Raw genomic sequence first — 18,111 nt, 5'->3', positions numbered from 1 at the left:
AAACCCTCTTTTATATATTAAAAACCATTCATAAAACATACTGTGTGCCTATTTACTTATAAAAAGGGAAACAATGTAACATCATCTAACTTTTAATTACTTACTTTTTGTGGTTTGGGTTTATGGAAAGTTACATTTCTTGTGATAACTTTGGGCTATAAAAATTCAGGGCTAGAGAGTAGTGATCCAAATTAAAACAATATTATAATTAAAATGGTTAATCATTATAAATGTGAAAGATGACTCATTGTTAAGCAATTAAACTCCAACAGCAATCTTAGTTTTCAAAGTGCATAAAGGTTGATTTCATCACTTCGTTAGCTTGGTATAACATTTTCATTCTCCTTTTTTCTAGAAATTTTCATCTCTGCCACTCTCCATCTTAGATCATCATCTTAATTAAGGATACCAATTTCAGTATGAATTCCAACAAATTTAAATGAGATTTTCTTATGTTATTATTCCCTTTATGAAGCTAGCTTTCTAAAGCATTTTTCGTTTGTTCCGTATCTCTTCCAAATGTATTCCATAAATTCGTTGACTAATTCCTGCTACATTGTATTGTATTTTATCCTTCTTTTCCGCATGCATTTGTGAGGTGATTGGAAGCCTACTCGACACGTAAAAATAACCTAATGACTACAAGCAGGGCGTCAATAAGGTATTCCGCATATCCTCATTTCCGCATGCCTTCCTGGTGTGGTTAAAAGCATATTCGAGATGTCCAGCGTACGAGTACTTGGCGAGGGCAGTGCACATTTTTCACCTCTCCTGCTTTAAAATAACTTAATGACTCTACCGCATCACATAATCATTAAATTCGTCAATTGCATAGAATATAGGAGAATCCTCTATTATTTTTAACCAACGTCTGTTCTATGTTGAGTGGTCAAGTCTTATGCGTTGAACTTCTTTGTTGTTGAAGTTTTCCAGAAACACTCGTTAAAATGGAAATTGAAACTTTTGAATTTAAATGTTTAGGTGTAGAGATGTTAGGTATTTTTTTGAAAAGCAAGAGAGATGAAAAATGAGCAACGCCTTTGCCGGGAGTCGAACCACGGACCTCTGAAAATCGCGCCCAGCATGCAGACCACTACACCCAGAAGACACGCTAAGAAGGCGGGAGAAATACCTTATATACTCCCCCTTTTAACCTCTACGTCGTCCGTAACGCGTCTAACTCGTTCAAGTGAAACTTCCGCAGGGCGGCTGTAACGCGCTACAAGCTTTCTTCTACATTTTAACGCTTTCTAAATGTTCAATGAGTTTTCATTTTTGTTTGTTCCAATACCTCATAGAGGGCAGCACTAATCAGGCATTCTATTTCTAATTGAATTGGCCCCGGATTTTATGAATATTCGCGCCATTTTACATAAGATACAAGACAGTGAAAGATGGCTTCAACGTTTACTCAGCAGAAAAAGAGAAAAAATGAGGTTGTGAATTGGTAAGACAAAATGGATATTCGTTTCATGAGTACATTCCATAATAAGTGGATGATTGATGTTTTTTACAACAACAAAATAGGAGGAGTGGACCGCTTGGAACAGATGTTATCAAATTATCCAGCTGTTAGAAATAAGCAGAGATATTATTTTTCCATTATGCTTTATTTCCTTATAATTTTACTTAATATTCATTGACATTCATCAACTACGAAAGTCATGTATGGAAAGTTATGATGTACAGAGAAAACAACATTACACGCTACGAAAAACAGACGGCCGCCGTTGGGGAGAAATTTTCGCGGACAGGACAGGACGGCGAAAGGGTTAAAGGGCGACTGAGGTTTTAGGGGACCCAACTGCCAAATCCTGGGTGTGGAGAATCATCATGCACAACCCTTTTAGTTCGGGCGCCACTGTAGAGACATTAGGTATTTTTTGAAAAGCAGGAGAGATGAAACATGAGCAACTCCTTCGCCGGGAATCGAACCACAGACCTCTGGAACACGCGTCCAGCATGCCGACCACTACACCATGAAGGCACGCTAAGAAGGCGGAAGAAATACCTTATATAGGAACCCATTTCTTAAGGTTTTTATTGCAACAGCTTCAAAATCAGTTTTTCAAGATTCTACGGGAAAAAAATTTTTAAAAACAACTTATCTCCAGCACGCGAGATTGTGTATCGGAACTTCTAAAGATATGATCTTTTAAATATATTTATGTTTATTTTAAATATTTTGTTATATTGCTGTTGAATTCAATTTTATGCTTTAAGTGCGAAGAACGTAACACTTAATAAATAAAGGTAACATACAAAACGTTAAAAAAACGCCCCTTTGGGCGTAATATAAAATCTGAAAGTTTTCAGAGGGTTTTTTATCCCTAGTCTGTTATTTTTGGATCACTCTGTGTTTTTTATGAAATAAATAATGAATTGCTATCATATATCAAAATACATATAACATATAAGACTTAAACGCATTTTTATTCATTAAATAATGATGAAAATGTTCGTAAACTTACAACTAGGATCCATCACATATTATATAATTTACGTGTGTTATAACTTATTTCAGTTAAATATAATAAAAGTAAGGTAATGCTAGAATCATAATTTTGTTAATTATAATGAAGCTAGAAATGTCCCCAATTATCAAATGGATATATTACAAATTAAAAGTATAGTGCGATTCAGAAGCCCCTGAGCTTCCATTATAAATATTACACTATAATAAACGGAAAATATTAGAGTATACTGCTGTATGGGATAAATGTGTGTGGCCCTGCATCAAATTATCATGCGCGTTATAGAGCAGAATACTCAATAAAATGCGAAGAAACGACAGTTATTGCTACATGAGTCTGACACATGAACAAACATTTGCTGCATTAAAAGCGGATTAGAAATCGAAAGGTCTAAGACCGGGATGGGCAAACTACGGCCCTCCGAAAGGTTCTATCCGGGCTGCGGATAGAATTTTAATTTGCTGGTCCGAGGTAAATTGAAAGAAATATGTATTTATATCTCATACACCATCTCCTTTTCTACTTTGTTTAAATATTATTTTCTTCTTCCTTTTTTTTCAAAGGGCTGATGATCTTTTTACTTTCTCTATTTTTGTTCTACAAAACATAAATTGACGGAAATAGCAAGCACAGACAGCTTTCAATCGGTAAAGTGTTAATAGCGGAAGTTCTTTGTTAGTTATAGCTGTAGATTGGCGCCAACAAGCATTATCTCTTTCTCGGGGAGCAGACATATAGGAATCTAATGTAGGTGAATAAGACCTCTTAGAAAAAACTTAATCTTAACTTAATTATCTTAACTTAAAACTTAATCTGTTTGCTGGGCAGCTAGCTAAGAACGACTTGTCTCATTTCCCAAGGTTAAATTCAATACCCTCACTAAATGAAGAGAAGATTAAGAACTATGAAGATGGTTTGAAAAAACTGCAATTTTGAGTTCGAACGAAGATTTCAGGACCATTCAAACAGAATTGGCTATTTTTACCATGGCTTTCAACGTAAACTGTGAAGCAGTGAGGTCAGATTTGCAGCTTGAATTAACTGAGTTGCAATCTAACATCTCAAGCAGTTGTTTCTCAATGTGCCAAAGTTAGAGTTTTTTCTTTGCGTACCACCTATTTTCTCTTGCGCACCACGGGTCGCTACTTTAAGCAAAGTGGCTAGAAATGTATACTATCGTGTGGTTTTATGTACTGAATAGTACCTTCTATGAAAACATATTTTTAATCCCTCTTATTTCAAATTAGTTACCCTGCGGGTTAATACTCTACACCTTAAGCAAAATAAATCAGAGATTAAAATAAAATTGTTCCCTTTCTAAATTTGAGTTAGGGAACACTGCATGTTAAATTATTTCCCTTCCTATATAATTAAAAATTAAAACAAAAGTTATGTCACTAAGAAGTACTTTTTGTCCTTTTAAATGACTAATGTGTCTGCAATATAATAATAATCTGAAAAGTAAATTAAAGATTTTAAGTCTCGTCGAATGACAACATTCTAGAAATTGTCCTTTCACCAAGCTGCATGTAAGTGTTTTTACCCTTCTCAAGTATAATTAGATATATCAAAGCTTTCTAAAGGAAACTCGCTCTTATTCATATAAAATATGGAGAAATCATCAAGTGTTCAAGAATATAGCTCATCTGTAACGTACTTTTGCAATGATAAATATATGATAGCGGATGTTAAATATATGATAGCTTGATATAATCTAATAAAGATCCAAAAAATGTTTAAATAGAGTTCTCTAAATCCATTTCTAATATTAAAATAACGTAAAGATAGAAATTATAAATTAGCGCATTTATCGATTTAACGCAGTTAGTTTATTATCTAAAGTTATAGTTAGAAAAATAAATTAAAAATCTTATGCCCCGTCCAATAACAACACTTTGAAAATTGGATGTTTACTAGACCATAAAAAGTAAATTAAGAATTTTACGTCTCTTGAACTCCCAGCTTTTGCACGTTGAATGGGTAATAACTGCCCTGGTAGCATGACGCAACGAACCCCAAAATTAGGAAGAGGTAAAACAAATAAAGAAAGAATTCACGATGTTAAAACAGTGTCTATAAATTTCAGAAAGCACCACTTTACTTCAAAGTGGAGATTTTTACAATCACGGTTGTTTGGCGGCCGTTATCTACGGAATTCACAGTCCTTTTTACCGCTTCCACTTTTCCTCTAGAAACAGAATACACGATGCAGTGTATCGATTGAGCAGTTTATACTCGGGAAGTCTGTAATTTATGCACCGAGTGTGGCGGAGAAAGTCCACGGGATTTGCAAACATAATTAGAAGCTCGAGAGAAGCATCCGCCTCTTGAAGAAGACTGTGACTTACTCAGACACTGTAATCTTAGGAAAGATATTCATTCGCTTATTTCGAGAGTTACCTTTGAACAGCAATTTAAGGGGAGGGTCACTTGTAAAATGGCTCCAGTTTATCGAAGATAGTTCTGTGCGCAATCTTATTGTACCACTACAGAATCACTCTCGATTTCAAAGTAAAAAAATATAATGTGTACACCACATGACTTCCTTGTACGGAATATTAAATCATACACATTTTTCTTGCATTTCATTTAAACGCATTGAATTGAATTAAATTTATTTCATCGATAGCGCATAAACCACAATAGAATAAAAACACTCTTTAAAATTCACTACATTTGTTTACTATAGCGACACTGGCCCTGGGTTCACGTAACAGCGTTAAATTTCTTTCATTTTTTAAATCAGAATGCACAAAATTTATATCATCTTAAAAATTATCTAATCGATCTAAATGTAAAACGATGTATAAAAGAAATTAAGCAAAAAAAAAAAAAAAAAAAAAAAAGTTTTTTCACAGGCGATTCCGTATTTCTCATTCAATTAATTCAGTTTTTATTTCGCCACAAGGTAAAAATACATAAAAACTCAAAATATCTGTATTCAAAATTATGAAGTAAATCTTAAAAACTTATTTCCTAGAATAAATTCCAGAATAGATTAAGCGTGATTTAATTCACAATAATAAAAGAAGGCGTTATCTTTGTTTTTGCGAAGCTTAGTTTCTCTAGAGTGACAAAAAATCTACTAGTCTGCTGTTTCAAATGTAAACAAATAATGTCCGCCACTGCAAACATAATTAGGCTTAGCAGCACTTAAACAACTTTTAAATTGTTGGTAATTCTAAAAATATTGCAGAGAGATTTACTAAAGGCATAAACACCTTAACTGGAAGATAAGAACAACACAATTCAATCATTTTTAAGCAAACAGTGTGCAATTTACAAACATATAAGAATAAAAAAACTGAGATTACTGAGCCGAATAACAAAGCGGATATACATATATATAATTATTATTAACTTACTTAGCAGCAATTGCGCAAGTAGAGTAACTTGTTTTCGCACTAAATGAATTTAAAACCATACAACATTATATATATATATATATATATTTAGATTAGCATATTGCTTACTATTAGTATTGATTTTTACTTGTAAATATTCAAATGTTGTAATTTATACACTTGTAACACATTTCATTGCAACTTATTTTGCTTACGTTAATGTTTTCAAGGAGCCACAGTATATCAGCGGCTTTTTAGCGTACGAACTATAGGACTTTTCTTTTAACTTTTATCTAAATTTTGCAGCGCAATGCGCAAAGTTTTTGACCACATAGATCTTTTATCGTTTGTTCATTTTACTTTACTTTAAATTATATACATATATTTATATACTTTTGATGCGGCCGATTGCAACCAAAATACGAGGTGCACATCTACATGCTATAGCAATCCTATATACAAAATTCCAACGTTCTGAGGATATTAGTTTTTGAGTTATGCCAGATACGTATATACATTCGTACGCACAGACGCCACGAAAATTTCTCTTTAGAAGTAATTTTAAATCAGTTTTATAATTTTTGGAGGGAAAAGAGTCCTTTATTCTGTCCTTACGTACTGGTGTCACGCAAAATTATCGTTAAATTGCATTCGATAGCAGTCAAAATGGATATTTTCGTTCAAATATGATGCCTGAAGTTTTCACGATTACAATACTTCCTTTTCACTTCGTACAAGGAAGTAAAAACGAGAAAAAAATAATCTTATTATAAGTGATTTAATATTGTTATTCTTTGTATCAAGTGGTACTATCCTACTACGCGTTCGCGGGGCATTTTGAGTCTATGCGTCTTCACACACTGCAGAGTTTGAGAGCTATTACATTTACGCGCCGCTTATGACCTTTAAATTATCTTTCCAGCTAAAACTGTTGTACAGATTAAATAATACTTTCCATTTCCAACTGACAAAATTTTGCCATGATTTTTCTAATAACTGAAATTAAAATTCTGCTTAAAAAGCATTTCCGTTTTAAAAGTTTTGGTTTTGCTTTACTTCCTGGCTTACTTCTTTTTCGAACAAACAAAAAATAGTAACAACAGAAAATTTCCAAAATGTTAAACTATTTAAGTTACCATTATACCACTTACAGCGACGCAATATGCTTTGAGTAATGCTATTGTTTCTTAACATTTCTTTCTGTTTAAACTGCGACTGCGAAGAGATACAAGACGCAGTCGACCATCATATCCAGATGACGACTATTACTGTCCATTTCAGTTTAAACTGCCTACTACCTAAATCCTTGCTATTATAGAACACCCGATCTTTTTTGTATGCCTCCAGAAACGAGTGAAACCATTTGTGCCTTTACCCGTTGTTCGAATAATGAATCTCCTAACTGTTAATTTCACATGTTAACTTTTTACTGTTCTGAGGTTCTGCACGGGTCAATCCGAGAATTCTTTGCAAAATCAGATTCTCTACCAGATGTCAAGAGCTATAATTTTAGCTACCTACATAGTACTACAACTTAACTACATATTATAGATACCTAAACCTGTTATTACAGTATAAGAATGAAGAGTTTGCAATTTAATTAAATTGGTAATGATTGGAAATGTAGAAAACTCATAGCTTGGTTTCTAACAAAATAATATTCAATACAAAATTGTGAGTATTTGGCAAGCTTTGGAACGATATACTACTGGCCTTGGCATCAAATAATTTACAAAACTAATGACAGAGTGTTGTACAAGTATAGCTTCAAACTTCTTAAAAACAGAATAATAAAAGAAATATCAGAAATAATCTGTCAACAGTGATGAGCACTTTCAACGATATTAATTTATCTTCATTTATCTTCCTGGGATAAGACTTAGTCAGTTTAGAAATCGCAGTATTTAACTTTCCTCTTACGTAATTTATATTTGTTTAAACTTCTGAAACGAATGCATTATTGTGGCGGAAGTTAAGAAGAAATAGGAAAGCGAGAAAATTCTAACTGTTTTAATAGCAAGTATACATTTTCATAACACCACTATTGCTAAAGCTCAATTTTGTTCTTTGCTGTGCCATTTTTGTCTTAAATTCTGCTTAACTGCAGCAGTTAAAATAGCAATCCGTCTTCCTTATTCGATGTAAGATTTGCATAGTTTATTCTTCTTAATTTTCGAATAGTTGTATTTTATTTTATGATTCATTTATTAAACATGTCTGTGACATATTTCATATTTACAAAATGTTGCACTGCAATGCATTTTTCATCCATTGACAGGGGAAAAAATAGTTGCTCCGTAAAATTTGGTGATTTGATGTAGAAGCCAATCAATCTTCTGTTCAGAAAAATTAATTAAATATGAACAGTTTAAGTCCCTTAAAACTGGAAGCTACCACCACGATATATATTCACTCATAGAAGACTTTCTTAAGGAAACTGCTACATATTCACATTGCACATGGGGAAAAGGAACTACGAAAACTCCCATATGACCCCAGATGAAACTATCATTACACAGCAGTTTTAACTCTCAGCCGTCGGAAGGCAGACTTCACGAAAGAATTTCAAATCGACAAATATAATTGACAGAAAAGAAAATGGTATGATATTTTTTGGAATGTTTATAGAAGTAAATTTAACATTTTCCTCAAATCTCTTCATAATGTACGATTAGAATCACTAAACTAATTAAAGCATAATTTTGATTTTATAATTTCATAAAAATATATCTTCATGAAAACTCGCATAGGAAGAGCAGAGAAAAAGCAGATGATACTTTCGGAAACCTAAGTTGAGATGTCACAGTAATAAATGCTGGCAGTAATCGTTTGTCAAAGTTGCTGAAATTTATTAAATATTTAGTTCCAAAATGTGTAGAAGCCCGGTATACGCTTTCATAATATGCTTTTTAATCGTTTCTACGTTCTTCCTCTACTCCTTCCTTTAAAAATAGAATACAGCGCATAATTTTCTATTCTTGATTTGAAAGAGCTAAAATTATTTTGAAAAAATAGGAGAATAATGTGTTAATACGCTGCGTTTATTATTATTAGCAGTAGTAATCTCATTAAAATTAAGCTCATCTTTTATTCATGGACTGGAAAAAAGTTAGAATGAATTTGGGTCAAAATTTCCCGTTCGATCATCAAAAATAAAAATATATTTTAATAAAGCAAAAAGTGAAATTTATTTTCGGAAATAATCACATCAAACTCCGCTAAAGGTGTCACTAATGCGTCTCGGACCGCTGATCTCGCTTGACAAGCTACTGCTGCTTCAGAAGAAAGTAGATCACGAGATAAGAAAAGAAGTATGAATTTTAACGCTGCATTGTTTTTTAACGAGGCTGAGATTTTTTTAAACTTCATTTAGGTAAGTTTGTGATTGATGAGTTATTCCGTAACTCTATTCCCCTTAATCCTAAAGTGTTTGAAAAAAATGGGGTAATATATAAAGCTTCACATTTGGCATGTAAATTAAAAATTTATCTCAAATTTTTTAATATGTTTATTTATAAAAAATGGGTTTGCAAACATTTACTGGCAAAAGAACAATATAGAAGAAATCGTAATATCCGTGCTAAAGAAATCAACGGGCTTATAGCGCATAAACGACAATAGAATAAATGAACTCTTTAAAATTCACTATATTTGTTTACCATAGCGACACTCTGGCGCTAGGTTCACTTCACAGCGTTATATTTCGTTCATATTATAACTCAGAATGCACAAAATTTATATTATTTGAAGAATTATCTAACCGTTGCCACATGTTCTATTCAAATACTATAATAAACCTAGAAAGATGTATAAAAGAAATTAAGCAAAAAAAAAAAAAAAAAACAGTTTTTCACAGACGATTCAATATTTCTCATTCAATTAATTCAGTTCTCACTTCGCGACAAGGAAAAATACATAAAAACTCAAAATATCTGTATTAAAAATTACGAAGTAAATCTTAAACACTTATTTTCTCAAAAAAAATTCCAGAAAAGATTAAGCCTGATTTAATTCGCAATAATAAATGAAGGCGTTATCTTTGTTCTTGCGAAGCTTAATCTCTCTAGATTGGTAACAAATCTACTATTGTGCTGTTTCAAATGTAAACAAATATGTACGCCATATTATTTAAAACTTAAGGCTTAACCGCACTTAAACAGCTTTTAAATTATTGCTTATTTGTACAAATATTGCTTGCAGATTTACTAAAGACATAAAACTCTTAACCGGAAGATACGAACAACATAATTCAATCATTTTTAAAGCAAAAAATGTACAATTTACAAACATATAAGAGTAAAGAAACTGAGATCACTGAGCCGAGTAACAGAGTGGATATATATATAAATATATTTATATACGTTTGGTGCGGCCGATAGCAACCAAAATACGAGGTGCATATCTACATGTTATAGCAGTACTATTACGAAATTTCACCGTTCTGAGGCTACTCGTTTTTGAATTATGCGAGATATGTACGTACGTACATACGTTCGTACAGACGCCACGAAAAATTCTCTTTAGAATACATTTTAAAGCTGTTTTATAATTATTTGGAAGGAAACGGAGTCCTCTATTCTGTCTTTATGTACAGATGTCACGCAAAAACATCGTTCAATTGCATTCGATAGCGGTCAAAATGGGTATTCTCGTTGAAATATGCTGCCTGAAGTGTTTCTCGATTACAATACTTCCTTTTTACTTCGTACAAAGACGTAAAAATTCAATTTTGCCGAAGGTGTAGTAAAATCTATTTCGAGGTCCCATCTCTCTGCTTTCGATGAGGTACAACGGTTTTCACTTTAATCACATCTATTACATTCACCTTTGTATTAACAATCGTTGGTTAATGTTTCATATTAACAACGGCTCGATAAAAATGGACCAAGTTCCAAGGAAACTGCTACCAGTGACAAATGTTTGTTTCATTATGATAATTAACGTATTATGTTGAACTTAATTCACTATTAAACTGAAAAAAGTTATTTCCTTTAAATATGAGGTTTGTAATTTATCTTCCAGTCGCTTTCGCGTTTTACCATGTCTTAGACTTTTGCCGTTCTTTAAAAGTTAAAATATTTCGTTTATTTTCTAATTTAATCACTCTGTACTTGCTTAGAAAACCGAGCGATTTAAAAATATTTCTTAATAGTTTAGATCTTTATTTAATTTTTAATAGTAAGTGAAATTAAAACACATGTAATACTACTGCAACTGCTTCTAACGCCGTACCTAGAACAGAATTTTTTTTATACCCATTAAACAGAGCTTTGTTTTTTTCACGAAACGAATACTTAATAAGTAAAATACGATAGAACTCTTAATTATTCGAAATGGTTATGGCTCAGAACAGTAGAGATCGAAATAAGTTATCAAATACTAGCTCTAATAGTGTTGCCATTCAGCAAAACGTACGATGTTTAATATATAACGTTAATTTTACTAATCTAAACGTACTATGTTTAATATATAACGTTAATTTTACTAATCTAAACGTACTATGTTTAATATATAACGTTAATTTTACTAATCTAAACGTACTATGTTTAATATATAACGTTAATTTTACTAATCTGTAATTGCTTAACACATTGAGCAGTTTGTAAGCACTTAATAAGTTAAATATTTACATATAGCATAAATATATTGATATTGCAGAAACGATTACGCTTTTAAGATCATCAAAAAAAGAAAAAAATTTAAAAGGTTTCTGATTTTAACGTCGCCCAAAAAGGTTTATTAAGGTTTTTACGTTTCTTGCTGAAGCCGCAATCTACAGTCTGCTCTCGCGCTCATCTTTTTAACCTTTTTAGCCCAAAGGGTCGATTTGTTTGAAAAGCTGTTAATTTCGTTTTGGCATTTTGCATCGTCCACTATAAAATGGCGTTTCACTTTTCAAATTGTTGCCACCAAATATTAAAGTCCTGCATTATATTTAAAGAAATTATATAATGAAGAATTTGCCTGAATGTATGCATACTTCTCGCGCTATGAAAAATCAACGGTAGCTAGAGACATCAAATTTTGAATAACGTTGTCCTTCACACCAATATGGGAACCCGGAAGCGCAAAATTTGGAATTTGTTTCATTATCTATTTCATATTTTGCAAACCTTTAACGAATTTTTGATTAACAAACTCAGCGATTTCAAAGCGAGTAATGGCATCACTATATGAGAGGAAAACATTTTTATTTCCAGCGCGAGTTCGGCGTAATATAAAATGCGAAAACTTACAGACTTTTTTTTAGGCAGATAGCCGTCGAAGCTTTGCCGTAATCACATAAACCAAACCAAACCAAATTTTATGTATATATATGTATATATGTTTAAGATTTGCTATTAAGCAGTATTTTCTTTGCATTTACGCCGCATACAACTCAACAACAAAATGCTTTTAAATCGCCTTAGTTAATAATTCAATAATCTTCGATATTAAATTTGAAAGTATCTTAAGCTCTACTGAATGGCAACACGCTTTCACGTGGAAGATAAAAGTATTTTATTTTCAGCCGCGGCAACATATTGCTTTCATAGAGCCTACATTTTTCTGAATGGCAACAATCTCTCGCAGTGGAGATAAAAATAGTTTATTACGAACAGTGCTGCCACTGCTCGCTTTCAAATTTGCTAATGAAAGATTCATTAAAGTTTTTACAAAATATGAAATAAATATTAAAACAAATTCAAAATTCAAAATTCGGCCTTCCAGTGCACATGTTCGAGTGGAGGATTACGGTATTGAAAATTTGATGACTGTATGTATCGTCGTTCTTCACAGTGCTAGGAGCATACATATATGCAGATTCTTCACTGTTTAATTTCTTTAAATATAATACTGAGATGCAATATTGGGGGATAACAATTTGAAAAGTGGTACGCTTTTTACAGTGAACCAACGCAAAGCACGATTTCGGGACTTATAACCCCTTTCAGCTAAAAAATAGTATCATCTATGCCATCGACAAGGTTTAACCACAGATCTTCCAATTAATAAAATGTACTAAACTCGTACATCTCAAAAGAACGCACAAGTAAATATATTAATGCTTACAATGTTATTTAAAATACGTTTAATGTATGATCTATTCAGCTTATGGCTTTGCCTGATGGTTACTTCGCAACTTTCAACTTGAAATTATTATGTAATTGCATTATTGTAATTAATAAAAGATGTCTCTAACGCATAAAGGTTCAAATAGAATCCTCAGCGTTTATTTTTCTTTTCTCTTCTGTCTTTTTCCCTTTTTTAAAATTTTATTTCTCAAATTTTTAATAATAAATAATTTAAAGTGCTAGGCTAGGCCGTGATATGCACTTTTCAAATTGTAAGTTATTATTTTTATTTGCGTAAAATTTATCGCGTGTTTAAGCCCAAGGTTTTTAAAAAAAATTTTTTTTGATGAAGATCATACCTATTTTGCTATTTATAAAGTCATAAAAGAGAAAATGTTTACGGGAATATGAAACAAAGAGAGTGTTAAACAGTGAATTTGTTATTTGTAATTTTTAGTAGAAAATTCATGCGCTTGATGAAATTTTAAAATAAGCGTTTACAACGTCATCTGTTACAACATAGAAATTAAATTTCATGAGCGTGCAAGCATTTGTATGCTGTCTGGATACCTTTTTGAAGGTTTCTCACTTTTAGGACACTGGATTGCTTGTATAAAGATACCGGAAACTTTATGACAGAGCACCATTATGAAGACATCTCGCTGGAGAGATTCACTGCCTAGAACGTTTTTTTTTTTTTTTCTTTTCTTTTCTTTTTTTTCTCTTTGTAATGGCATTTCATGTCTAAATTTTTTGTTCTTTCTTTTTAGGTGCGATTTTCAATGATTGTGGGACATGTCCTCGCCTACTCCTCTGGACGAATTCTCGACTTCTTTGACTCTTCTGGACATCGCGCTCATCATCTTCCTCACGCTCATCATATTAGTCACGATTTTAGGTAACACGCTTATCATCGCAGCGGTGGCTACAACCCGTCGTCTGCGCACCGTCACCAACTACTTTGTGGTCAGCCTTGCAGCGTCCGACTTGCTGGTGGGCCTACTAGTCATGCCGTTTGCGGTGGTCAAAGAGGTGACGGATGGCCTCTGGCTGTTCGGGCAAATCGCCTGCGAGCTCTGGGTCTCCCTGGACGTTATGCTGTGCACTGCATCGATCTTGAATCTTTGTTGTATAAGCTTGGACAGGTGAGGACAAATTATTGTACCTGCTGCTGTTTGGTGAACATTTTACATGTTGAGATTGTCTGTTATTTCTTCAAGCAGCTTTGGATTAGAAGTGCTACAGATATGCACCGATGAAGTTCTATTTCTTGTTGCAATTTGAAAAATCTGTTTACTAAAGATCTAGAATCTAGCAGTCTATCTTAGTTTTATCTAAGGTTTTTATGCTAATTAACCAATTTTTGTAATTTAAACCTTTATTATAAGGAAGAGATTTAAACAGTGGGTTTTTAATGCTTTTGATATAGAGCACCTGGCATCAATGTCTGCAGTTTAAGTTCTATCAACTAGTTCTACTTGCGAATATTTCCGCTTTAGCTATTTGGTTAGCCAACGATAAAACACGCCATTAAAGTTTTGAGCCAGCCTAAGTAAGCCGATTTGTGTAGTATGTTACTGTTAATTTAAAACTTTGTTATTTTAAATACTCGCAAGTGCTGGGGTTTATTTGCATTCACAAGTGGTGTTTTCAAATTTCAAATTTCACAAATTGTGTCTTAATAAAGGATTTTTCAAGGGTGTTCGTTTCAAGGGTTAATAAAAAGCTTATTTAAATTCTTTATTCTTGAGACTTATATATATTATAATATTTCAAACGAAGCAATAATTCGTTAGCTAGTCTAATAGAACCTGAAGGATTTTGAGATAATGCCCCCCTCCAAAAAACCCTGAAAGCTTTCAGATTTATATTACGCCCAATAGGGCGTTTTTTTTTTTTTTTTTTTTTTTTTTTCGGGGGATTCAAAACAGGATTTGAAAAGTGATACAGACATTCAAAGTCATTCTATACAAAATACTGTTACACATTGTAACATCTTTGCGTTGCTATGCTACCAACACAATACGAGTAGAAAATGTAAGGAAACCTTGTGCATAAAATATCCGTGCTTGAAGAAGCACGCGATATTAATGTTAACGAAACGCTTTGAAATCGTTGCGTTTGTTAATCAAAACTTCTTTTTAAAAATATGAAACAGATAAAAAAAATTCCAAATTTGGACTTCAAGATGCCCATATCCGAGTAGAGGACTGCGTTATTCAAAATTTGATGTCTACAGGTATTGTTGTTTCTTCACAATGCGAGAAACATACATACATTCATGTAGATTCCCCCTTATTTAATCGTTTTAAATATAATGCAAGACTCTAATATTTGACGGCAGCAATTTTTAAAATGATTCAGACTTTTATAGTGAACCAACGAAAAATGCTAAAACAAAATTAATAGCCCTTCCGTACTAACGCCTTTGGGATAAAAACACTACTGTTATAGGTGACATTATAATCCGTATAAACCACGATTTTCAACGTTATAGATACACTACGCAATGCTAAAGAAATTTAGAGCAGCGTTATTGATTTTAGAGATAGTTTAAGAAGTGTTAAGAAACAATGGGGCATTAATCCAGGTGGTGATGGCTATGTTCGTTTGCGGCCACTGCGTTGCGTAACTGGAATGCGATTTGAGCTCTTTGTTGACCACAAAAAGGTTGCGAACGTGCTTGGAAAATTTGGTTTCCTAAGCATTTTTAAAACAAATATTTTTGAGGTATGCTTATAGGAATCATATCAGTCGATCCTGCACATGTGTTGGTCAAAGTTGAGTCTTTGGTTGTATTTTTATTTCAAGATACCGCAAGTTACACTCTACCAATATAAAATTCTAAAAACATAACAATAGTCCCAGTTAGTAATAATATGTGATGTGCATAGGTATCTCACTACTTCCATATTCAAAGCTGCAAGTGCAATGGTAAGAATCCAAGTATATTTTGTCAGGTTCATTTCTATAGAAATGCTTTGGCAGTTATATCATCATTATTAATCCGTTTCCACACAGCAAGATGAATTTTGTAAATTCGATGCAATGCAAATGCAATGTATACCTAAAATATTCAACTCATGTTCGACTAATGTTTACAAATGTAAACGGTTTTTTTTTTTTTAAATGTATTTTCAGATTGGCAACAACAGTTTTTTTAGAACGGTAATTAATATTTGAACGGTAATGTTTGACGGAAATGTTTTTGAATAAAGGAAGTAATTGCTAACACAAACCATATTTAAAGAATAACTAACATAGCGATACAGCAATAGGCGGTGTTGATTGAACTCAAAAGAGGCGCTGAGCAAAAAAATAACCTCAAGAAGTGTGCGATAAACGATGGATCAATTAGTTTGATCCCTCAGACCAGGGCAATATTAGCATCTAAATCCTCTTTAAATGGACGAGCTTGTTTCACCACACATCAGTTACTGCACAAATTTCAGATATGATTTTTTTAGTTTACTACCTAGAACAGCGGTCATTTCGTATGACCGCCGGTCTTTCTAGTATTTTTATATGTGACAATAGTAATTCCATAAAAACACGAAATTATTTAACTATGGTAATTACATCTAGACCAAAATTACTGATAGTGACATGCGAGTTGATTACTTTTTCATGTTCGTTTCACATATTATTCGCTCAGAACAACTAATCTTGGTAGCAATCCTCATGAAAATTGTATTTCAGAGACTGCTATATCTAATCTTACGGCTCAAGTCACTCTAAATGACTGAATTATTATGATGGAGCCAAGAAGAAAACTTTAGGAACATAACAGCAGTTCTTTAAAACAAAAGGCAGTGATAAAATAATTATAGTTAATAGTACAGTACGGCCTATTTTAAATACCATTTTCTTGTAAGATGAAAGAAGCAGAATCCGTCTACCTTTTTTATTACACCTCGAACAGATGTATTCAGTTACTACTTAAAATCATGTCCTGGAAAAACAAAATCCGTAGACACGATTATGTTTTGGAAACTGACGGACGAGAAAAACGGGAAGAATCTAGAAGCAGCCTTTGGCAGAGACGCCACTACACGAAATATAAGATATTTAATTTTAATCGTATCCTCCAATTATTTTAATCTCGTGCAAACAGGTTTTCAGACTGCTGTCAATCGACAAAAGATTGCATGTGCATAAAAATTTAGTCGGTTTCAAACTGCCCACAGGGCACTAATCATCAGAGCAACGAATAAAATGTAAAATAATGAATTTCTTGAATTCTAGGAATTGCTACAGTAATCACTTTTTAAGAGAACTTAATAGTCATTAAGACAGCATAAAAAATAAATTCCAAAGTCATTTAAAAATTAGTACACTCTAATACTCTCTGCTTCCCCTCAGGTAGTTGGCCTTCAGGTGGTGTGCTATGTCAAACTCTACTAAACAAGCAATCGAGCAAGTCTTTTTTGAATAACAATTTCTCCATTGTGCACGTTTCACTTATTTAATGATTTCTAGTGTAGAACGTGTAAGTTAAAAAGCGTCTAGGGATCATTTTTAGAATTAAACTCGAGTCCTTAGGTAAATAAAAAAATTTTTATTCTTACTACACTTGAAAAAATTATTATAATTCCTTCTTATGATTTCAGTCTATACTTCTGCTGAAACTAATCATAATAATTTCTGAAACTAATCAGCAATTATAAACGAAAGAGAGAGTTTCTATCTCAAAAAGGTATGTTCAATTGCATCTTATATTGAAAAGAAGTATCAAGCCTGCACGTCCAAGGAAAAATGAATATGGAATATTTTCTGAATACTGAGTAGGAGAAACAAATCTTCTTATATAATATATCTTATATATATGCGGCTTATGTGTTTGTCGCCGATAGTTTATTGGTTGCTTGCGTAACTATAAATAGTTTTATTCCCCGTGCAGTGCATCGCGTGACGAATGTTATGAGAAAGCTAAGCTGGAAAAATAAAAAATAAAAGATCACGTGCATTTAACATTTAATAAATAAATTTAACATCTACAGATAATACAATTCGGAAATATGCAACCGGCTAAACCCGGAAAAGATGAAAACACAAATAAAATTAAATAAACAAATATCTTTATTATATGCGGCTTAAATGTCTGTTTGTCGCCGATAGTTACTTGCGTAACTGTACATGCCAATGGGGTGAAGTTGCAATGGCACAGGGTTGCCGTTTCAATTCAGACGTAGACAATTTCCTGTAAAACTTGCCTTTGCGATGACCATCTATAAGTTT

The 18,111-nt window shown here is 32.7% G+C and overlaps 1 protein-coding gene across 1 annotated transcript in view; it reads left to right on the top strand.

The window, feature by feature from the left end:
• Positions 1-18,111, top strand: part of LOC118193010 (putative G protein-coupled receptor No18) — a 184,106-nt gene that overhangs the window by 116,936 nt on the left and 49,059 nt on the right. The window contains exon 2 of the mRNA XM_085814658.1: positions 13,644-14,018. Coding sequence (XP_085670784.1) covers positions 13,669-14,018 — 350 coding nt within the window. The 5' untranslated portion in view covers positions 13,644-13,668. The remainder of the gene's footprint in view (positions 1-13,643; positions 14,019-18,111) is intronic.

This window comes from Stegodyphus dumicola, chromosome 4 (assembly GCF_044657685.1).
Source record: "Stegodyphus dumicola isolate Sdum_Otavi_A_Nest chromosome 4, ASM4465768v1".
Classification (NCBI taxonomy): domain Eukaryota; kingdom Metazoa; phylum Arthropoda; class Arachnida; order Araneae; family Eresidae; genus Stegodyphus; species Stegodyphus dumicola.
This window is presented reverse-complemented; position numbering and strand designations above follow the sequence as displayed.